The 24,035-nt window shown below is 37.7% G+C and overlaps 1 protein-coding gene across 7 annotated transcripts in view; it reads left to right on the forward strand.

Annotated features, from left to right (window-relative positions):
* Positions 1 to 6,606: 6,606 nt before the first annotated feature.
* GK (glycerol kinase) overlaps positions 6,607 to 24,035 on the forward strand; it is an 88,450-nt gene continuing 71,021 nt past the window's right edge. For 5 of the 7 annotated variants that reach the window (XM_069065647.1, XM_069065648.1, XM_069065653.1 and 2 more), the window contains exons 1-2: positions 6,608 to 6,867; positions 22,633 to 22,706. In XM_069065647.1, coding sequence (XP_068921748.1) covers positions 6,790 to 6,867; positions 22,633 to 22,706 — 152 coding nt within the window. In that variant the 5' untranslated portion in view covers positions 6,608 to 6,789. Of the gene's footprint in view, positions 6,868 to 22,632; positions 22,707 to 24,035 lie in introns of all 7 variants that reach the window. The other 2 variants (XM_069065654.1, XM_069065651.1) reach the window with 1 other exon arrangement.

The following is a 24,035-nucleotide window of genomic DNA, read 5'->3' on the forward strand; positions in this document are numbered from 1 at the left end:
ATACTTGTACCTCACAGGGTTGTTGTGAAGAAAGTACTTTATGAACCTTAAAGTGCTATGCAGGTATGAATTGTTACTTTTATTTTCATGTTTTGTTATTGCTTACCCAGAAAATTCAGGAATAGCTTGGGAGATGAAGATTTATTGTACTAATTACAGGACTCCTGGGCTATTACTGTTCTCTATTGATTTACTCAGAGGAGAAGCCCCATTGTTGTTCATTGCCCTTCTGAATAAGTATTTTTACGTTCAAATGCCTTTGGAGCATCTGACAGTTTTCTGGAATGGAATCTGACATGCCTAGGGAAGATTGTGACTTTTTCCTAGGAGGGATCTTGGTAGGGATTCAAGCCCCATAATGTCACAGCAAGTGTAGAAGCCTTCTCATTCCTGCTTGTTTGGGAGAATGCTGTGACAACCATTCATGATTTTAAGGACGGTTTAGAAATGAAGAAACATTAAGTCAAATCAACAAGCATTTATTAAACAACTGCTGTTTTCTAGGAACTGTGTGCTAAGTACTGAGGATACAAAGAAAGACAAAAACAGACCCTGCCTTCAAGGAGCTTAGAATTTAATGTAAGAGAAAACATGCAAACAAATATATACAAACAAGATATACAAAGGATAAGTTAGAAAGAATCTCAGAAGGAAGGGTTTAGCATTAAAGGGAACCAGGAAGAGGCTTCTTTAGAATGTGGGATTTTAGATATGATTTGAAGGAAGCCAAGGAATACAAGGCGATGGAGATGAGGAGGGAGAGAGTTGCAGACATGAGAAACAACCAGTGAAGATACATAAGATCAGGAGATGAATGGTCATGCACAAATAATGGCACGAAGGCTAATATTACTGGATCACAGAGTAAACGTGGGATTGGTAAATAAGGTTTAAAAAGACTGGAAAAGTAGGAGGGAGGCAGGTTGTGAAAGGTTTAAATGCCAAAGTAAAGAGTTTCTATTTGATTCTGGAAGTGATAAAGGAGGGATGGGAGTTTATTTGAATGGGGAGGGGAGTTGTCATGCAGACCTGAGCTCTAGGAAGACCAACTTGACAACTGAGTGGAGGATGGGCCAACCAGCAGGATACTGTAATAGTCTAGGCCTGAGTGATGAGGGCCTGCAAGATGGTGGTGGCAATATCAGAGAAGAGAAGGGAACATGTATAAGACATGCTGAGAAGGTAGAATCAATAGGAATTGGTAACTGATTAGATATGGGGGGTGAGAGGGAGTAAAGAGTTGCATATGACATTTAGGTTGTGAGCTGAGGGATTTGGAAGATGGTGGTGCCCTCAACAGTAAGAGGGAAGCCTGAAATAGGGAGAGATGGGAAGGGGAATAATGGATTCAATTTTGGCTGATAAACTTTGGATCAGCAATCGTTACCATCTGCTGTTTTTGTCATCTATAAATAATCAGCACTTAGACAAACCTGGATTGATGCCTTCTCTAATTTATTCTTTTAATCTTGGCTTATCTGAAGTAGAGGTATTGTTTTGAAAAAGTATGTACATTGTGTAAAATAAAATTAATTTAAATCCATTTGAAAGTATTCATTTTATTCTAATGTTTCTTAAGCTGTCCCTCAAGGATTCCCATAGAGGTTATTGTGTGGCATTAGATTACTTGTTAGTTAAATTTTAGTTCCTTAAATTAAGAGATACCCACAGTGAATATTTATACATTTCATTTAATCATCTACCAACTAAAGCAGAATTAACTCTGGAAAAGATTACCCAAACTGAATAAAAGAAAACCATACAAACTTTGAAATGTGTATGTGTGTATGTGTGTGTGTGTATGTGTGAGGGAGGTGTTGAAGGTACTGGAGTTTGGGGAAAATCACTTTTATCTTTTTAAAAATAATAATAATTCGTATAATTCCTGGTTCCCTATCACTGATAAATTTGTCATTGATAGTCTTTCCTTAGCTTATACTTAGAAAAAAAAAAAAGATAATCTTGTCTGCCACACAGTTGAGAATGAAAATGAATGTTGTAAGAGCATAGATTTCAAGTCAGAGGGGACCTTAGACATTATAGAGTCCAACCCATTCATTTTACAAATGAGAACACTGAGATGATGCCCAAAGGGTTAAATGATTGACTCTGAGTCATACAATTATTAAGTATCCAAGAAAAGATTCAACCCTTCCTGATTCCAAGTTCAACAACCAATCAATCCTCTGTGCCATACTGCTTAATAATACAGGCAATACTTAGCTATATAATTGCTTCTACTTCTATACCTATGTTTAGTTAATATTTTCCTGTTAGTATCTATCCTAAAACAATACTTGCCTTCAAGAAGTTCATATTCTACTATGTGAAACAGAATATAAACGATTGAAAAAATATGGATTGTCACCATGCTGTTGTGGTAACACCAATGGATCTAAAGTCAGAAGCTGTTCAGTTGTCTCTGATTCTGCACGACCCCATTTGGGGTTTTCTTGACAAAGATACTGCAGGGGTTTGCCATTTCCTTCTCCAACTCATTTTATAGATGAGGAAACTGAGGCCAACAGGGTTAAATGACTTGCCCAGGGTTGTAAAAATTGCAAAAGATCAAATTTGAGAAATATTCACCAACTAATTTCTCACAAATGCTACAATTTCTATCCTTACAGGTTCTACAATTCCTTTCTAAGTACTGTGATCTGCTATACAGGGAATAACTTCCCTTCACTGAAAATTTAAATGTATTATTGTCAAGAACAAAGTAATAGGGTCTGTTTGAACTCACTGAGCTTTATAATACTGTTGGGATCCTAATACTATATGGGGCATAGTGTAGTGGAAAGAAGACTGTAAGAGTGAAAGGATCTGTATTTGAATCCCAGTTTTGCTACTGGTGACCTTAGAAAGTCACTGAACCTCCTTGGGTCTCAGTTTTCCTTATCTCTAAAACGTGGGAGTTGGGCTGGATGATTTATAAAGGTCCCTTTCAATTTCAAATTAATGGTTCCCTTCAATTTACAAATAAGGAAATGGAGGTCAAACTCTTTAAAGGGCTTTCTCAAAGTCACAAAGATACTTAAAAGCAAAATACATAAAAAGTAGATACAAAATCTTTTCTACTGTGCGGTGATGGCAGTCACAATTGGGAAAGTGTGGGATGGATCAGGAGAAGCATCTTGTAGGAAGCAGCATTTGAACAGAGAGTTTTCAGGGAGCAAGGGATTTGAGGAGGCAAAGAGTAGGTATGGAGACAGCCTATGAAAAATCACAGAGGGGAGATAGACTATCATGTTCTAGAGAAGTACTAAAGCTGAGATTTCAACCCGAGTTCTATGACTCCAAATCCAGAGTGCTTTATAGCACACCACATTAATGTACTGGATTTAACATTTTTTTTTCTTCCAGTATTTCCCAGGACCAAGTAATCTTTTTCTATGTAAATTTTACGATTAAGATCTTTTGAAGTTTGAAGGGTCAAGTCAATCTAATGTTTTTGGTTAACTCTCTCCCATTTGGAGCACAAAACTGGAAATAGAGAAATGTGGGACCCATCATTTCAATATCATACCAAATCTGCCATCTCTAAAGGTACATTCTGCAATTGCACATGGAATGTGGAATGAAATTCCCATAGAGCACACTGTTCAAGAAAATTAGTTAAGAGAACAAGGGGGGTAAGCAATAAGAAACAGGACCTTTAATTAAATAAAACATTGGCCAAGCATCTATTATATTCAGTGAACTGGAAAAGCAAGAGAAAAAAGCTGCCAATCAATGGAGGAAGAAGAAATAAGCTTTTTTTTTTCCTTCTTTTGGGGTCAGAGTCTGGAAGCAGTAAATAATGTGACAAAGAGGTGGTGCAATGGAAAGAGCCTAAAATCAGGAAGATGTGAACCTCAGTTCTTCATCTGTAAAATGGAGAAAGAAATGGCAAACTACTCCAATATCTTTGCCAAGAAAACCCCATGGACAAAGATCAAGGAGTCATGTAGAGTCAGACATGACTGAACAACAATTTTGCCAAATGATAGGGATAGAAAAGAAGGCACAAACAGTTCCTGCCCTCCAGGGGCTCACATTGTAAGTGAGAAGACTTAATACACACATATACATACATATACAAACATATATGTACGTATATACATGAACATATACAGGATACATATAGTAAATATAAAATAACATTAGAAAGGAAAACAGTAGTAGCTGCCCTCTTGCAGAAGATTCTACTTGAGCCCAATAGAATAGAGATTCCAAAATGTTGAGATGTGGAATGCAATGCAAAGGTTCCCAAAGCAGAGATGAAGCATCCTTTACTAGGAATGCAAGTAGGTCAGAGTCAGTGGATTATAGATTACCTGTATTTTAGGAATAAAATATAAGAAGACTGGAAAGGTAGGAAGACAGGGTCCAGATTGTGAAGTGTTTTAAATGTCAAAGAACTTTATATTTGATCCTAGAGGTAATAGGGAAACTGTGTAGATTACTGAGTGGGGGTGGAAAAGAGTGGTATGGATAGGCCTATTTAGGAGAATCACTTTAGAAGATAAATGCAGGATGGATTGGAATGGAAAGAGAGTAAACAGGGGGCACTAATATGAAGACTAGGAGGCTATTATAATAGTCCTGGCAAGAGATAATGAGGACCTTCTTCATGAGGGTGGTGGCTATATGAATGGAGAGAAAAAGGGATTCATAGGAAATAGATGAAGACAAGATTTGGTAACAAATGGTATTAAATGAGATTAAGGAGATGAGGATAAACAAAGGATGTGCTTGTTGTTTAGTCGTTCAGTCATGTCCAAGTCTTTGTCTTTAATTCTGTGTTTTCTTTTATAGTTTTGGCAGAAATATCTGGCAGAAAAGGGATACAGGTTGTTAAGGATCACACAGTTTTTAAACCATCTATAAACATTAATTTTACTGCTTTTGTCATTCAATCATTTCAGTCACGTCCAACTTCATGACCCCTTTGGGGTTTTCTTAGCAAAGATACTGGAGTGGTTGGCCATTTCTTTCTCCAGCTCATTTTACAAAAAAGGAAATTAAGGCAAACAGGGTTAATTGACTTGCCCAGAATTTAGGAAGATTCCTAAATCCCTGACTTTAGGCCTGGTACTGTATCCACTGTGCCACCTAGCTGCTCCAAGAAGGGAGATTAAACCATTGGATGAATGCAAAATGAGAATCTCTTCTGCCTCCACTAACTTGAAAACCATAGTAATAAGGGGGGGGGGGGGGGGTAGAGGGTGATATTGATAAGTATTAATAAAGGCTGAGCACCTTATAAATATTATCTCATTTGGTCTTCACAATTATTACAATCCCCATTTTACAGCTGTGAAAACTTTAAGACCTAACTTATAAGGGCAAGTGACTTTCCCAGGGTCATACACCTAGGAAGTGTTGGAGGCCTTATTTGAACTGTCAGTCAATAAACATTTATTAAGTACTAAGATTCAGGTCTTTTGGATGGAAGAATTAGAGAAGGAAACCTGTGGAATAAGAAGTTGCCCAAACAGTTTTTCAGTTAATAAAAGGTTTTTGCACAGGTTGGGGTGGGGTCTGAAAGGGCTTAACTTCTTTTACACCAAAGGCATTTAGAACACACTCTCTACATTGTTGTGAGGAAGAAAAGTAATTTAGCAAAATCTATCAATGTATATGATATTCTATCTTAATAGCTCCCAATCTCTCTTCTTGGGGATAGTGGGGGTGGTGGTGGTGGTGTTAAAGTATGTTTTATTACCTGTTTTCTGTGACCTTTATTGGTTCTTGGGGAAAGGACTTATCTTTGTGCACTTCCCTCTTGACTTGAAAACACTGGAAAATGTTGTCTCTGAGAAGACGGCTAAACTGAGTGTGTGAAAAGATAAGGGCTCATAAATGAGATTATATGTAACACTTTGCAAAACATAGAGTGATACATAAATGAGGTTTTTTTAAAAATCATTTCTGTTGCTTAAACATCACAAGTGTGCAAGTGGGAAGGATGCAGCTGGCGACCAGCCGCCCTGATCTAATTCAGAGTTCACAGAATTGATTTAGGGGAGAGGGAAGGTGGCTGGGAGGTCTCTGCTTTGTGCTCCGGGCCACCAAAGCGGTTTCCCACGCGTGGACTCGCACAGCGTGGCGGCGGGAACGACTCGTTCTGAACTTTGGAAGTCAAGCTGTGGATGATGCCTGCAGCTCCTAGTACAGCGGGTGCCTCGGGGTGGGGGGGCGGGGAACATGTTCCTATCCTCGAAGCCATATCCCCTAGGCCAAACGACCCCTCACCTACAGTTCAAAGAAACACCTCTTCTAAGCCACTCGTATTTCCCCCGCCACGCCACCCCAGTCGCTCAGGCGCTTCCCCCGCCCTCCCACGCCTCCTCCACAAAATCCTTCCGCCCCCATGACGTCTTACTGGAACGCAGGAGCTTCCCCTCGTCCCCGCCCCTCTCCCTCACGCCCCGCCACGCGATTGGCCAACCGCGCTGACAGCGCCCCCAGTCACGCCTCCAGCCGGGCGAATGCGGGGCGGCGAGGGGTGGGGCGAGAGCGGAGAGCCACCTCAGGGAGCGGGAGGTTGGGGCAGGGGGAGGGAAAGGGGGTAGCCCGGCGCCCACGGGGGGCGGGGAGGGGGCAGACGGGTGGGAGTGGACCTCGTGGATAAAGGGGGAGGTCCCGGCCGCGGCCCAGGATTCCGCCCGGCGCGGGAGAGGCTGAGAGCTCACCACCGCCGCGGCCGCCGCCTACTCTCGCGTTCCACCTCCCCCTCCTCTCGCCCGCCACCCCTGTCGCCCGGGAGACGCCGCGAGCGCCGGCCGAGTCGGAGCCGGCTTCATGGCAGCCGCGAAGAAGGCGGTCTTGGGGCCGTTGGTCGGGGCCGTTGATCAGGGCACCAGCTCCACGCGCTTTCTGGTGAGCCCCGGCACCCAGGGATGACATTAAGAGGATGCCCGGGCTGGGGGAGGAAGCGGGCGGTGGGGGCGAGGTGGCCTTGGAGGCCGGGAAGAATGACAGGGACGCGGGGGAGGAAGGGCGAGGGCGCAGGGGCAGCTGACCTCCTGCTCACCGCCAGCCTCCCCCATCCCACCCTTGACCCCGAGCCTGGGTCCGCGCCAGCTGGGCCAAGAGACAGGCGGTTACCCTTGGGCAAGGAGGAGTTGACCCTTTGGGACTCTCACTGCTCCCGCACCTCGTGCTCTCGTACCCTATCACTCCCCTCCACCCCACCCCCTTCACCACCTCTGTGCCTTTCCTGCACGGGCATGACTTGTATAGGACACCCTTCCCGCCTGGGCACGCTTGTGTACGAAAGGGGCCTTGTGAAATAAGACTTTCTCACCACCACCCCCGCGCGCCCCCCACCCCTATGCCCCCATGCTGCATTGTTGGCTCCGGGAAACACAGAATTACGGGGAACCCCGGAGTGTGGAAAGGCTGTATGAATGTGTGGGAGGGGGGGAGGGAATCTCTCAGGGTGGCGTGTAAGGGAACTTTGCACCCGGATCCCGAGTTTCTGCACTGCCTGGGCCCCAATGTATGACCTGCGGGTTGTCCTGAAAGAGATTTGCATAAGGGAAATTTGGCTTCTTGGTCTCTGGATGTCCTTGGGTTGGGGGTGAATGAAAACTGTGTCATTGACTGTGATAGCCTAATACGGTGCTCCCCTAAGAGCAGTAGAAAGAATCATTATTGCATTGTCATCCTTAACGATAAGAAGGGATGTGAAGAGAGAATAAAATACGAATTTGGTCAGTGGTTATTACTGTGCGTTATTTATGTCTGACTTTTTAAGAAAACTCTTGACACTTAAGTTCCTTTAGTTTGACTGCTAGGAACAGATGATTTCCCTCTACTCAGGACAGCACAACGCAAATAAATAAATATTTTATTTAGCGTTTATGATATTTTTATGGTCCTACCCACTCTGAGGTTAACCTAAGTTTTATGCAGTAAGGTAACATGTCTTAAATGCCTTAAAACTGAACTAGTATCCATGTTATTAAGTTTATTATACAGATGAGTTGTTTGAAATTGCTTTCAGTGATAACTGTCTGAAAACCTGCAAGTTAAAGTGTGGATATTCAATATCTTTTATTTTTTAACCTCCCCATTTAGTTGATTTCCTCCTCTACCACAGGTGATTTTTGCAACAGATAAGTATTAGCAAAAGTTTTTGTACATTACTATTTGCTTTGTTATTGGAATTTGCAGTTAGTTTCTTGATTCAAAGATCAGCCTCATGCCCTAATCTCTAGTTTGATCCTAATAGTGAATTTCAGTCCAGTTTTTGTTTGACATGTTGAAACTACCAATAAATAGTTGTAATGCTTTCCAGCTTTCTCCAGTATCTTTTGGGTAATCTAATCTTTGGGTAAGATAAACTTAATTTTTCATTTTTACATATACAGATACAATCCTAATTCATACTTTAAATAAGATATACTTTTACAGTCAAATGTATATTGAATTGAAATTGTTGGTCAGAACCTGATGTTTATCTTCTCTGATGAATGATTACTAAGTTTATGTTAATCAGGTGCAGCATTTCAGTGATGCATAAATTTAGATTCATCATTTGTATTAACTAAACTTCCCAATGTTTACCATATTGTTAGAAGAAAACCTGAATCACTTTCTATATTTAATTGATTAAAAAATCATTCTGTTTCTCAGAGTAACTGTCATTTTTGAGTATTTTTGTAGAAGGGAACATTCTAATTCTTTTCATCTGATCTATTGAAGATGAAATTTTTAGGTACATGAGGAAGACTTGTGTCTTCACAAATATAGCAAGTGGTTTTCAGAGAGGAAGATGGATTCAAAATTCCTAGCTTAACTATAAGATGCCATTTGTATAGTGCTTTGCAGTCCTGTAATCTCAATATGTTTTTGATATAGTTAATGAGAAGATTTAGAGCCCTTGTAGAATAATTTTTAAGTAGGTGAGGATGGTGCTTAAAAAGTGATATGCAGTCCCCTAAACAAGATCCTACCAGTACAACTATGACAAAGTTCTATATGCTGAATTGTTTTCTTAACACATATTGAATCTTGAGCTAATTCCCAGAAGTTATTGCATTCAGTGTCCTGTGATGCAATCATAACTCAAAGTATAATTGTTAATCTATTCCCCTGTTAAGAATGAAATGAGTAATAACAATCATGTGTAAGGAAGCTTTTAAATTTCAGGTATTTGCCAATCAAAGATTATAATTTTTATTCCATCTACTTTTTGGATTCAGTTTTTTTGAGTTTTTGTACTAGTGAAGACTGAAAACATGGTGGTAACTGTAAGGTAGTTTAATTTTTCTTATGGGTCAAATAAATTTCACATGTAGGCCGAGTTCTATTTCTTTTATATCACCTCAGGAAATCTTTTTGTACTCTCTAATTAGATGTGTTAAAGCTGAATTACTAAAGAGAAATGTAAAAATTGATAATATCAGTAAGTTCTCATCTTCAGTTTGTTCTATTCTATTATTCTATTCTTTTATCTTTAGAGTTAGCATTGGCACACATCTGTTTGGTATGTAAAGTATAAACTTCTTGGAAAAGAATTTAGTGGTATAGGTTTTAGGGAGGGACTATTTTGTTGTTGTTGGGACCAATGGGTTCAGTTGACATAGATCATTGTTTTAGCAACTTCCTCAATTCACTTTGGTCACTTAATTGTGTGGGGTTTTTGTTGTTGTTATTAACCAAGTTCTTCCAGTAAATTACTTATGGGTTACATTTTTGTGCTTTAAAATTCTGGCATGGCTTACCAGCCTCCAAAGTGTGTGCCTATCATTTGAAGATCTGCATATCTTAGTTTATTGAATCCCTTCAGCAGGTTGACTTCAGGGTGAGGAAATTTTTTTTTTTCAGTCAAAGCAATTCTTGAAGATGTCTTATGTAAAAGTCCTAAGGTTTTGCTGCATTGTTAAAGGAAATACACTAAATTACATGTGCTTGTAATTTTGATGTATAAATATTACTTGTGTTGAGCTTTGCTGAAAATATTAGTCAGTTTTATTATAGTTTGAAGCTTTAAGCATTAACAGATGGGACTGTTTGTATGGAGTCATTTGTTTTTGGTGGCATTTTGTGGCTTTGTAGTATTCTTTTTTAACCACTCTGTAGACTAAAGTTGTCTACAAGTTTTTCTAGTTGCTGTTTTGTATAATGGTACTTTTTTTCTATTCTGGTCGTTGTTACTCTTTCCTTTCTTATTCCATATTTCTTAAGCATTCTATTTCCATGAACCTTCTCTTCAGGACTGGAGCTTTTGTGCAAAGTGTAGTCAGAGCTTCATTTAAAAAAAATTAAAATCCTCACTGTCCCATTCTATGGTATATGTTGTCATAATTAAAGAGTATGGATTCTAGATTAAAGTATCTAGAATTATAACAGGCCACAGTTACAGAGTATCTGTTACTTGGGAGGGCCATCAGAACTAGGATTAACACATTATTAGCATGGAGGTCCATCATACTCATCATGGTATTACATTGTTCCTACCATTGTCCTTTACTTTCCTAGAGTAGCATACTGGGAAGATGAGTTTTCCTTTTTTTTTGGGGGGGGGGAGGTTAGAGGTAGTATTTTAACTATATATAGAGAGGCAGAGAGATTGTTGCAGTAGGAGGATACTTACTTAGTGAGATTGGGTAGGGAGGAGAATTGTGCCAAATTTGACAGGAACAAAAGCCTGCTTTGCAATTTTGCCTAGATCTACCTGTTAATAATGTGGTTTGGTGCAAAAGAAGGAATACTGGCTTAGGAGTCAGGCTATCTAGAACTGGAGCCTTGTTCCTGCCACTACTTAATAGCTAGATGATTTTGTGTAAGATTTCATTTCTATTTCCTTTTCAGAAAAATGGCAATAATACAATAATTCTACCATATGGGATTTTTCTGAAATTGGATACTGTATATAAATTGTAAAGAGCAATATAAATATATTATTTTTAGATGTAGCTTGTGTCTAGTGAATCTTTAACATGAAGAAAAGCTCTCTCTAACCAGAATCCCTCTCTTTTATGGGGATTTTTTTGTTTTTGCTTGAAGATACTATGAAGTATCTGGGAGGACCAAAGCAGGGGGTGAAAAGGCATGGGTGTGTTATAATAGAGGGATTATACACATTGATGAATTTATTTGGTGGCATGGCAAGAGCACTAGATGAGGAATAGGAGGATATAGATTCCAATCTCGGCTCTATATATTAATTACCTGTGTTATCAAGGGTCAGGCATTTAACTTTCTTTAGGCCTTACTTTCCTTATAAGTAGAATTGTGAAGTTGAACCAGACATTTAATGTCCTTTCCAGCTCCAAATCTTCTAATTATTAATTCTAATCATTACTCTTGACAAATCAATGAGTCACACTGCTGTAGTAGGTCATACAAAGCACAGGCATTATAATCACAGTGAACAATGATGATGGGTTAACTATTTTTCCCTCAGTATGAGAATCTGTTGAAACATAAGTTCCATTGTCATAGGTTTGCGGAATCCAGAGTCACCTCCATGCCGTGTTGAGGCTTCGAGTATGATCTCTGTAGATGTGATGATACTACTTGGCTGTGACTTAGAGAATATCATGGTCTTGAAATAGTTATTACTATAGGAAATCTTAAAAACAATATGAAGAGGTGCATAATTTGTGTAAGTGGTCCATAGAATGATATGAGATGTTATCAAGGACATTTTGACCTGAAAAAGAGTTGGGCTACTCATGTTGTGAACATGAAAAATGACAGAAGCAGACTAAATGCTACAATGGTACTCTCCCCCCACTTCACTGGAGGGAGGCCTCCACCCTATTATATTTTTCTGGAGGATCTATGGAAAAGAATGACTAGAAGTTCTGGAAAGGGGGCAGTTAGTTGGTACTATGGATGGAGCACCTACCCTGGAGTCAGGAGGACCTGAGTTCAAATTTAACTTCTGACACTTGACACTTACCTAGTTTTATCACCCTAGGCAAATCACTTAACCCTGATTGCCTTCCCCCCTCCCCCAACAAAGAAAGTCATGGAAAGGTTATGATAGGTAATTTTGTTGTAAATACCAAATCTGAGGAAATCACACATTGACCAAAATATCAAGTTAGGAGTTATCTCTGTGTATCAGATATATTTACAGCTTTCTGGGTTGTAGGCAGATGTAGACTTTATGGATTATCTATTTTTTTGTTGTTGTTCTTTTTTGGGTTGTCACCTAAGTGACATAAAGTCTTTCTTTTATTTTCTATAAGTTAGCCACATGATCTAGATAAGATGGGTAGGAGTAGGTTTAGAGTTTACTTAGAACCAGTTTATACTTAAGTCAACTAGTGAAAATTTCCAGTTCTAAAAAGGAGGAACGTGCACTAGGTGATCCCAAATGCCATCTAAATCCCAAAATCTTTTAAGTGATGGCAATAATAGCAAACCACACCTGCTCCTGAGGCTGATAGCCTAGAATTAGACTTTGCACTGTTATTCCTGTAAAGAATCCAGCCCTGGGCCTTTGGCATCACTGACCTAAGGTCAGTTTTGCAAGAGTGGCAACCTTTCTTGTAGATGATCAGGTGATATTTGCCTTTTGGCCCCTAGCTTTTCACCTTGGCTGACTTTCTAAGCTTCCTTGATACTGAACTCCAGCTTGAAGCATCTTGCCTCTTGGGCCTTGTCCTGATTCTTGATCTGATTTGGCTCTGAGTCAGAGAGCAAATCCTAATTAACTGACCCTCTTCTTCTGTTCTTGCTACCATATCTAGATTTAAGCATCTCTTTTCCACTTTTCCTTTTATACCTTGTCTTTCATATACTCTAGAATGAAAACCTTCATTTTTCCTTTTTATGCAAACAAAGAGATTTCTTTTTTTCTGACTGTACATCAAGATAAAAGAATAAACTGTCCAATCCCAGACCCAGGGGAATTTAGCTGAAGTTCTCTAGCCTTAGCTGATTTATGGTCCTCTCAAGGGTGGAAGGCACTGTTTTTGTCAAGTTATAATCACTTTCAGCACTATTCCTCCTTCCATACTAATTTTGGGATTTGCTTATCTGTGTTCTCTAGATCAAACTTAATTCTTCATTCTTTTAAATTCTAGATTCAATTGGGAAACTTCTTAATCAAATGGTATCCATATTAATATATTATCATTTATTTTATTAACTCTTGGAACCTCCCTCCCCCTACTCTATCCCAAGGGATAGCCATGGAAATAAAAACAGGTAAATAAATGTCAGTTTTCTGATTAAATCAAAACTCAGAAGAATCCAACTACTTATATCATTTCCAAAGTTTATCATGTTAATCAGAAAGTTTTTATTAAGCATTTGGTGTGTGTCAAGCATGTAGTGATCTCTTTCCTCATCAACTTAATGCTAAGATATTACTTCTAAGCAACCTTCTGATTAGCAGGTAACTGTGAGCAAAAGCATTTGCCAAGCATGTAAATGTGTATATTCCTGACATACCCTACTTATTGATGGTATGAAACCAGTACATTATATAATTTCTCAAAACATCACTCATACCTTGTTTTTATTACTTCCTATTTCATTTGGTCCTGGCTTTTTGTACTAAATAGAAGTATAACTATGTTAACTCTTGCCTTAACAGTATAACTGTTATGTACTAATGAAAAGATTGATAGTTTATTATTTTTAGGTTCTGTTGTTTGGGCTTCTATAGCATATTGAACAGTGCATATAGAATGCTGAATATTAAAAACATCTCTTTCACCTTTACCATGGCTTGGAAAAATTCAGGACCTTCCTTATGCAATGTAAATTTTGTTAATGGACTTTTTTTTCTCCAATTCCAGCTTATTGTCTCTATACATATGCTTTGTCTTACTTTGAAAAAATTCATTACACTAGAATTAGAGAACTCTAAAAATAATTTTCTCTCCTCTTAGATCTTTTCTGAAGGAACATAAGAACTTGCAATGAATGAATGAATGATGTCCAAAAGCTCTTAAAGGCATGAAAGAAGAGGAAGCAGTGTTCTCTATTAGTAAAGTTAGCTAGCTGATTAAAACTGCTGTCTAAGAATATTCTGATAAAATTTTTTCTTAGATGGGTATAACCCACTTATTTTATGTGAGAGTATATTTATGGGGAAAGAAAGAAATAACTATTGCTTTGAACATTCCTTTTACATACATCCCTTTACAAAACATCCCTTTTAATATAATAATAACCCAAATGCCACAGTATTTTTTATATTCCAAGTATATACACTTAGTATGTCTGTGTTTAATATGTGTGTGTGTATGTATAAAGTTACCAACTCTACCTCTGACTTTTTATTTTCATAACATCCATGTTTATTCAAAGAAAACTTGTTGTTGGACTCCATATCTACTTTACTTTTCTAGAATACAGAAGTAGGCCTTCATATAAGACTTACTGCAAGCCAGGTACATATTGAATGCATTTGAGTGTTTTGCGAGTTCTTGAACTCTTCATCGGTCAAATATTATTTTGATTTCAAGTTTTTGATCTGGGAAAATCCAGTGTCCATGATGTTATTAGAGGAATGAAAAATTCAAAGGGTATGTACATTTTAATGAATTTAGTTTTCATAAATTTTTAATTTAAAGGTGTTGTTCCAAATTGCTTTCCAAAATGACTGGGCCATTTTGTAGCTCTATCAACAGTGTATTCTGTGCTTCTTCAGCTGTATAGCCTTTCTCCTGTCTCAATAATAGTCATCTTTTCCCAGGTTGATAGGGTTGAAATCGATCCTCAGATTTGTTTTTAATTTGTATTTCTCTTATTGTCATTAGTGATTAAAATCTTTTAATATGATTGTTGGTTGGTTGCTTTTCATCTTTTGAAAATGGCTTGTTCATATCCATTAACCATTTATCTGTTAGAGAATTTTTATTGAGGATATATTTGAACCAGTTCCTTTTTTTATTTTAAAATTAAATACAAAATAAGAAAAGAGAAAATTATTGCCATGTACACAGTAGATCTTAAGAGTATTCATTTTTTTCTTGTATTATTGTAACAAGATTCTTTTTTTATTGTAGCCCAATTAGTGTAGTCCAGTTATTCTTATGTTTTCTCTTCTTGATTTGTTCTCTAAATCAGTTGTTTTTCTTACGAGATATTTCACGTTCACGTCTATTTTTTCCATTCTTTATATTTTGTTTTATTATTTCTTGGTCTCTCTAACTTTGCAGGCTTCTTGTTGCCCAGTTCTGATTTTTAAAGAGTGTTTTTCTTCCTTAAGACTCTTGATCTCCCCTTTTCCAGTTGGTTAACTGTCTTTTTATAATCTGTCTTGGATTGTTCTTATTAAAAAAAATTCCTCAATCTCTGTCATAGGATTTTTTTTTTGGCGGGGGGAGGAGGTAGTCATGGTTACGTGACTTGCCTAAGGTCACACAGCTAGTAAGTGTAAAGTTCCCGAAGCCATATTTGAACTTAGGTTCTTCTGACTTCAGGTGTCTGACCGTGCCACCTAACTTCCCCTCATTTAGTTTTTAAAGTCTTTTTAAAGTTCATCTATGAATTTTTTTTGGTGACCAATTGACCTTATTTTTTGGGGTAGGAGGGACTTTTTTTTTTGCTTTAGTATCCTCCTTTGAAGATGAACCCCAGTATCCTCTATTCCCATAGTAACTTTCTAAAGTGGGTTCTTTCTCCTTTGCCTGCTCATTTTCTTTTTATTTGTAGCAACTCATTACTGTAATTACCTAGTGGTGTGGTATGGAGCATGGTACCTCTGACCTTAGATTCTCCCTTAGTTCTCCCCTCTGGCCTGGAACAGAAACAAGAACTCCATCCTCCTGTAAGTGTTTACAGCCAGTGGCAACCCCATCCTACTGCTTCTGCATTCACTGGATCATGTGCTCATTCCTTCTCACCCAAGCCTGTGTCTTGTCTCAGAAGCACAGCTGGGCCTGTTGTCCACTCAATCTTACCCATTCAGACACTGAATCACCACACCTAGAGGTAAGAATTTCTGTAGCAAGGTTCTAAGGCTACCTCCCAACCCAGCTACCCCCAGGCTTCACTGCTTGCTGTTTCAGTGTAACTACCGTGTTTCCCCGATAATAAGACACTGTCTTATTATTTTTTTTTTTTTTTGGAAAGAAAAACACCAGAGGGCTTATTTTCAGGGGAGGGCTTATGTTGTCCTGCCTCAGCTCTCCTCCGCGGCACTGCTCTCAATGGCGCCAGCAAGCAAATCACTGGGGAAGAACAGGATGACGCGCTCACTGCTGCAGCTCTGATTGGATGCAGCTCGGAGCGCGGCGTGCGTTTCACCGTGGGGGGGAACGGTGCATACAGAGGGTACCGTAATGTAGCGTGTAGCGCAGGGGATCACCTTCACTACAGTAGCAATCTCAATAGGGCTTATTTTCGGGGGAGGGCTTATTTTAGAGGAATCTTACACAGTAAGGGGAGGGCTTATTTTTGGGATAGGTCTTATTATCGGGGAAACACGGTAGCATGGAGGTAATTACACTTCAAGGGGACCAAACTTAGGTCCTGGGATCTTTCTTCCAATCTTCTCAAGTTGTCCAGGAGGACTGCTGTTCTGCCCCGCCTCTTATTTATTTTTACTGCTCTACATTTGCCCTGAAGCACTATTTTGTCTTGTTTGTGGGGGAAAATCTGGGGAACTTGGAATTTTCAAAACTTATTCTGCTATCTTCCCAGAATCCTTTCAAGCCAGTTCCTTTTATTGGACTTTCATCAGAGAAACTTGCTACAAAGATTTTTTTCCCCTGAATTAACTGTTTTCCTTCTGTTTAACTGCATGATTTTGTGCAAAAAAATGTTCAATTTTAAATAATCAAAATTGCCCATTTTATTTTCTGTAAGAACTCCTCCCTTCTCTGTAGTGTGAAAAATATCACCTTCCCCAGTTCTCTATTTGTTTAAATAGCTAGTTTATGTATCTATTTAGAGCTTATTATATATATATATATATATATATATATATATATATATATGTATGTATAGTGATAATAGATTGTGACCTAATTAATTTTCCAGTTTTCACTTTAGTTTTTTTTTTTCTTTCTGATTCCTTACTTGAAAGACTAACTGGATTCTTTGGGTTTGTTGAATGTTCCTAGCATTGTTTCCTCCAAAAATCTTATGTACAGAATCTATTCTACTGTTTTTTAATCTAGTACAAAATAATTTTGATCACTAATTTGTAGTATGGTTTGAGATTTGATCCTATTAGGGTCTCTTCCTTCTCAATTTTAAAGAAAAAATATTATCCTTGAGAATTTTGACCTATTTTTCCCCTTTAATTGAATTTTGTTATTTTTTTCTGACTCCAGATAGTAAACTTTGGTAGTTTGGTAGTTCACTGAATAAATAAGTAAATTTAGGTAGTGCCATTTTTATTATATAAGCATTGTCCAGTCATGAGCAATTAATATCTCCAATTATTTTAGGGCTCCTTGTTTCTGTAAAGAATGTTTTATAGATGTATTCATGTAATTCCTGTTTATTTTGTGTCTCAGTAGCTAGATTCCTATTTTTAAAAAAATTCTGTAGTTCTTTTAAATGGAAATTCTCTTTCTACCTCTTTTTTTTTTTTTTTTTAAGCAATTGGGGTTAAGTAACTTGCTTAAGGTTACACGGCCAGGTGTTTCTGGGTGGGTGCTAAGTGTCTGAGCCCGGGATTCAATCACCAGGTCATCCCGACACTGGAGCCGGTGCTCTTATTCGCTGTGCTACCTGGCCGCCCCTTTCTACCTCTTTTTGCCAAACTTTTTGGGCAGTATTTTATATCCTGGGAGGTTGCTGAAGTCAGTAATAATTTCAGTTAGTTTTTAGCTGAATTACTGAGTAGACCATTGTATTATCTGCAAAAAAGTGATAATTTTCTTTTTTTGTTTATTGCTCTAATATCTTTTTCTTATTTTATTGCTAAAGTTAACTTTTTTAGATTTTTTTCAACTAATGGGTTGGTAATGAAGGGTTTTACTATGGATCTTATTGGAAAGATTTCTAGCATTCATTCATTACAAATAATGCTATTTCTTGGTTCAAGGTATTAAATAAAGATCCTTTTTATTAATGTTATGAATGGAAATATGGGGGTTGAGGTTTGTAAAAAGCCTTTTTATGTGTCTTTGGATAAAGTCATGTGATTTTTATTACTTTGCATTAATATTCATTATGTTTATATTCTTTATAATATTGAACAACCTACACTTGTACAACTCCTGCACTTACTGTATAAATCCAATCTGGTCATAGTGTAAAATATTCTCATTGTGTATGTAGTGCTGTAGCCTCTCAGCTGATATTTTATCTGAGATTGGACTATTTCTAATTCTGTAGGTTATCATCAGTTTTGTTTAAATATGTTTAGGCAAAATTGTTTCTGATAGTTCCCTTTTTCCTCTTCATTTGTTATAAATGATAAGATAATATATATTATTTTTTTCTTTCTCCAAAAAATTCTAATTTTATTCACTTCCAGCAGATTTGTTTTCTTTTTGCTTTTGTTTCTGTTAATCTTTCCTACGTTTTTCAAAATTTCTAAGCTAAGAAATCCAAAGAGATGAAGATGATGAAGGAGAAAATTCACACATGAGGAATAGCTAGTGAAAATATATATTGGGAAAGGGGAGTGTCCTTTAGGAGGAGGAACAGTAAAGAGGCCTATTGTTACTAGATCTCAAAGTATGTGGAGAGGAGAGTAAGGTGTCAGAAAGGAAAAGTAAGACTAAGAAGGGGGTAGGTTCCGAAGGGCTTTAAAAGACAAGAATAGAATTTTATATTTGATCTTCTTGTTTGTCCTTTGTTCTCAAAGAGGACTATGACATCAGGGATGTGATACCATGACATACAAGTGAATTGTATTTAAGTGAGGGAGGGCTATGCAAAGTCACCAGCCTTACTTTTCCCCTCCAGAGCCATCTGGGTCCAGTGACAAGATGTAGATCAGGATGACTAGAGATGGATCTGGATGCAGTGGGAGATGTTAGCCTTTTTCAAGTTAAGGTCTTCCCTAGGTCTCACTTTGAGGCAAGGCCTCATTCAGTGATTAAGGCTAGGCAAGAAATGAGGTAAAGAATAACCTCTTTCACCTAGTTAAACATAAATCATTCTGGGAAGGGAGGGCCCTCAGGGTTTCTGGCCAAAACAGAAACAATTGCTGCTGACACTCAACTGAGCCTTCAGGACCCCAAGTGAGGCTTGGGCTGGGACTTGTTGTTGGCCAGTCTATGAAAGCCAGAGTAATTTGGGTTTAAGGCATAGTCCTTGTGAAAGAAAACTCGCCTGGAAACATCAAGGCATCTTGAGGTTTCAGTGATCAAAATTTATGTTCCTTTAGGCAGAGCATCTGCAGGTAAGGGTATGGTACCCTATGTGGACAGAGGGAGGGGAAGGAGAGTTATAGTTCTGGAGCCCAGAGAGTGAGGCTGGTGATTTTGTATAGCCCTCTCTCACTTAAATATTTGATCTTAGAAGTAATAGGGAGCCATTGGAGTTTGTTGAGTATGGGGGAGTAGGGAGAGAGTGGCTTATTTAGACCTGTGTTTTAGAAAGATCATTTTATAGCTGAATGGAAGATGGACTGGATTGAGGAGAGGTAGGAAGTCCAACCAGAAAACTACCATAACAATCCAGATTTTACGTGATGAACTTGAGAAATACAGTTCTAGATATCACCTATGTATAGCATATGTGTTAAAAGTGACTTTATAGGATTGCTGTCTTGGAGTGATGTTTGTATACTTTTTTGTATACCTCATCTAAAAGAGCTGTGTAAGGTTTGTCTGTATTTTGGGGGAAAGAAAGATTTTGGTAGTTGCGATCAGTGTTGTTACAGAAAATGTACAGAAAATATTGCTAGATTTTAAGAAGACTCAAGTATTCACAAAAACTATAATTATGATGATTCCAATTATTCCTGTTGACCTTGGTTCATCACAGTGTAATTAATGAAGAAAAAGAGGAGTCTGAGTTGCTAGCTGCAAAGGGATAGATGGCAAGGGTTTTTCAAGTGAGATTATATTTAAAGTGTTTTGCACTTAAAGCTATGTAAATAGTAGGTTGGGGTGGAGGTGGTGATGCTACTGTTGTTACTCCTTAAGACAAATGATTAGGATGAGTATAGGGTCAAATGTATGGACCAAAATCTTTAGATTCTGAATCTGAGACCCTTAAGGAAGTAGAGCAACAGTATCTGCAGTAGATGACACATATACTTTGCTATTGTATCATTTTCATATAGTAGCTGTGTGTGTGTGTGTGTGTATGTGATGGAGGACGGGATCCCAATAGGTTCAGCAGGAATTCTGATCCTATCTAAGACCAGAAAACCTGCAATATCGTCTGGAAAGATTTCAAGGTCTCAGGCTTAATTGGAGTGAGAGTTGTAGAAGTTTATGAGAAGCAGCAAGAGTCCTTTAGGGGACCTGCAAGTGAGAGGGGTACATGCTTTTACCTTTAAAGGGTAGGGCTGACCAGACAGGAGGGGCCTCAGTGCATAGACAAAGGTCAGAGCTGACCAAGAGGAGCATGTGAATAGATAGTTTAGATAAGATTTGGGCCAGGTTGAAGGAGATAAAAGGCAAGGACAAAGGAGGGTGTGGGCCAGGCCTGAGAAGAAATGAAGAGATTAAGTAAGAACAAAAGGAGTCACAGGGTGTTGCCTAGGTGGACTGTGGGATAGGGAGAAGGGGCAGAGCTCAAGGGTGGGAAAGGACAAATTGCAGTTACAACTTCACAGACTGGTTTTACAAGTTGGTTTGACCTAGACCCCAGGTACCCCATCATATGTGTGTATTTGTGTATTTGTTAACCAAATTTTAGGATCTTAGTTTAGATCTAAAGGAGTCAGCAGAGCTTTAATTTAACCCATCCACAATAAAGATGAGGAAACTAAGGTGCCTACAGAAGTTAAGAAACTTGACTTGGTCACATATGGATTAAATAGTTGAGACAGGATTTGAAACCAGGTCCTTTGATATCCAAGTTGAGTGCCCTTTCCATTGTCAATACATTACAATTTTTCATAAAATAATTACGTTTACAGATTAGTACATTTGTTTTCAGTATCTCTGTATCAGTTAAATTGGGTCTTTTTTGGATGCCCTTTGATATCTTATGAAAGAGGTAAAGTTATAAATGCTAAAATCTGTGATTTCATCAATGTGGATATTCCCTCTAGTGATGCAAATTGCTATCTATCTATCTATCTATCTACTGTATGTATGTATATGTGTATATTTGCATGTATAGATAGACATGTGTATATGACATAAATGCAATGAACTCTTATTCTCTATACTCCTTAGTTAATTGTATGACTATGAATATGTAGTCTTCTTTAGAATTTAATATGCATAAACCTGCCTGTTCCCAGTTTAGGTTTTAATGAAGAATATCCTTAATGACTGCATACAGATAGGTCTTTTAGACATGAGAAAATAGGTGTTTGTGTTCCTGGCTGGCAGTGTTGTAATGGTTGAGTTATTGAACCATTTAAGATTTTCCCTATTCTTTTGAAATCCTCCTTTTCTTGAGGTATCATGTGTTTCCTGAATGCTTTTAAAATTGTTCTTGCTTAAGAATAAATATCTTCATTATATGCATTTGGTCAGGTAAAACTTCCATTTTATGTCTGTTCTCAGTTTTAACAGTTTCATCTGCAAATGCCCTTGAGGTGATCCACTTAGCTCAGTTGTAACAAGGTTTTGTGGGCTCTTTTTCACCCTCAACTGATTTTGTATATTTTGTAAGGCAATATCCATCATAATCTTGTACCATTGTTTTCTGTAATATTTTTACAAATAAACTTTTACTCTAAATTGTTTCCTTTGGATACTGTATCTCTCTCCTTGGCAAGAAGATTAAGTGTTTTGGTGACTGAGGTGTTATAGCAATGTAGAAGTTAAATTTATGACCCTTACAGCACAACACTCTTTAATGCTGTCTAGTAAATTTTAAAAGGAACTAATGATCAGAAAAAAAAAATCTTTCCCATCTCAAAACTTAAAATTAAATATTACTTTTATCCCTGTCATTTGAACAGACCATATTTGGTCCCAGTTCTAGGGAGAAAGGAAAAGGGGGAAAAAATCCCCTATTTGCTACATATTCCTGTTCTTAATTTTGGCCCATTTTAAATGGTTGTAATTAAGCAGTTACTCTTTTTTTTTTTTTGTCTTTTTGGAGGGGGGAAGGCAGGGCAATTGGGGTTAAGCGACTTGCCCAAGGTCACACAGCCAGTAAGTGTTAAGTGTCTGAGCCTGGATTTGAACTCAGGTCCTCCTGACTCCAGGACTGGTGTTCTATTCACTGTGACACCTAACTGCCTCTAAGCAGTTATTTCTGAGGCCAGATTTAGTCCTATCTTTAAAAAATGTTTTAAAGATATTCCAAATGTTATTAAGTCATGAGTTTACAAACAGTAGTATTTCTGAAAGTTCACCATATTTTAACTTGATATATTTGGTTTTCTTTAATGATAGTGCTGTATAAGTTCATCAATATTTCCCCCTTCACCCTCTCTCCACAGCAAAGCAATTGTATCTAGCATAAAATTTTGACCTACTCGACTCTCATCTCTGAATAATATGTTTTCATAGAACCGTAGATTTAGAACTGGAAAGAATTTTAACAGTTCATCTTGTTTGTGATTAACTTTATATTTTGGTATTTATTCACATCTTCTTCCTAATTTTTTAATGTGTTTTTCAGGTTTTCAATTCAAAAACAGCTGAACTACTTAGTCATCATCAAGTGGAACTAAAACAGAAGTTCCCTAAAGAAGGGTATGTCTCTAATTTAATGGTCATGAAATTTTCATTTTTTATAATCATTTTTGCAATATTAACTGGGTATATATATATCTTGTCACATGTATTTATAACCACAGTATGAGGAGGTTTTAAGTCCCTAGGGAGAAAGACGAGACCATTTGTTAGTTACCCATTTTTATTCAATAAAAGATATTTTATAGCTTAGCAATGTTAGAGAATATATGTTAAAGCACATTGAAAAGTACAAGGAGTATAATAATCATAAATGTAGAATTACCATTTCTAAATACTGTGGAATTTTGCATAATCTACAGAGTCAGTGCAAGTAGCACTATATAATTAGAATTGTATTTCATTAGTATATGTGTAACATTGAATCCTGAATACTAAGATTTTCATTTTTTATTATTTCAGTTATTTATGTAGATACACATCTTATCTCCAACATTATCCCTAACATTAGACCCCTTTCAGGGCAAGAACAATTTCTTTTCAGAAATTTTTATCTGTATTTCCTACAACCTCTAGAAAATACTGTTAAAATAGCTATTCAACAAATGTTTGTGTGAATGAATAAATATGTGGTTTCTATGTTCAGTTAAATGGATCATGTTAATTCAACTTTAGTTCTACAAACATTTATTAAATGCTTACTCTATGAGATCCATGGTTCTAGGTGACATGCATACAAAGGCAAAATGAAATTTTTTTTTAAAGTACCTTATATTCTGTTGAAGGGGATACATAGATAAATAAATACAAGATAATTTAAAGAGGGAGAGTGAATAATAACTGGGGAAAATTATGAAGGTGGTATATGAGGTGACCTTGAAGGAAGGAAAAGGTTCTGAGAGATAGAGATGAGAAGGCATTCTAGGTCTGAGACGCAGCAAATGCGTGATGTGAAATGTGTGATGCTGAATGACTAGAAGGTAGAAGGCATTAAAGACAGTTATATGAAATACATCTGGAAAGGTAAATTGGACCCAGATTCTGAAGGGTCAGAAATGCCAGGCTAAGTTTGCATTTTATCCTTGAGACCATAGGGAACATCTGAAAATAGCAAGAATCAGAGCAAGGATTCAAACCCAGTGATATAATACCATTATCCTTCCAGGTGCTGATTCTATCTCTACAAAGTCTGCCTTATCAGTCCCCCTTTTTTCTCTATTTACAGGGCCACCCTTAGCCAATTCAGATCCTCATCATCTCTCATTTTCCTGCTGAAATAATCTCCTAAGTGGTCTGCTCCCACCTCTCCTATGCATCTTTCATATAGCTGCAAAAATGATATTCTTAAAATACAATCCTGACTATACCTCCCTCCTAAGGAAGCTTCAA

Source organism: Petaurus breviceps, unplaced genomic scaffold (genome assembly GCF_028583685.1).
Source record: "Petaurus breviceps papuanus isolate PSGF00001 unplaced genomic scaffold, PetGlider_PUasm1.0 90696, whole genome shotgun sequence".
In the NCBI taxonomy this organism is placed as follows: domain Eukaryota; kingdom Metazoa; phylum Chordata; class Mammalia; order Diprotodontia; family Petauridae; genus Petaurus; species Petaurus breviceps.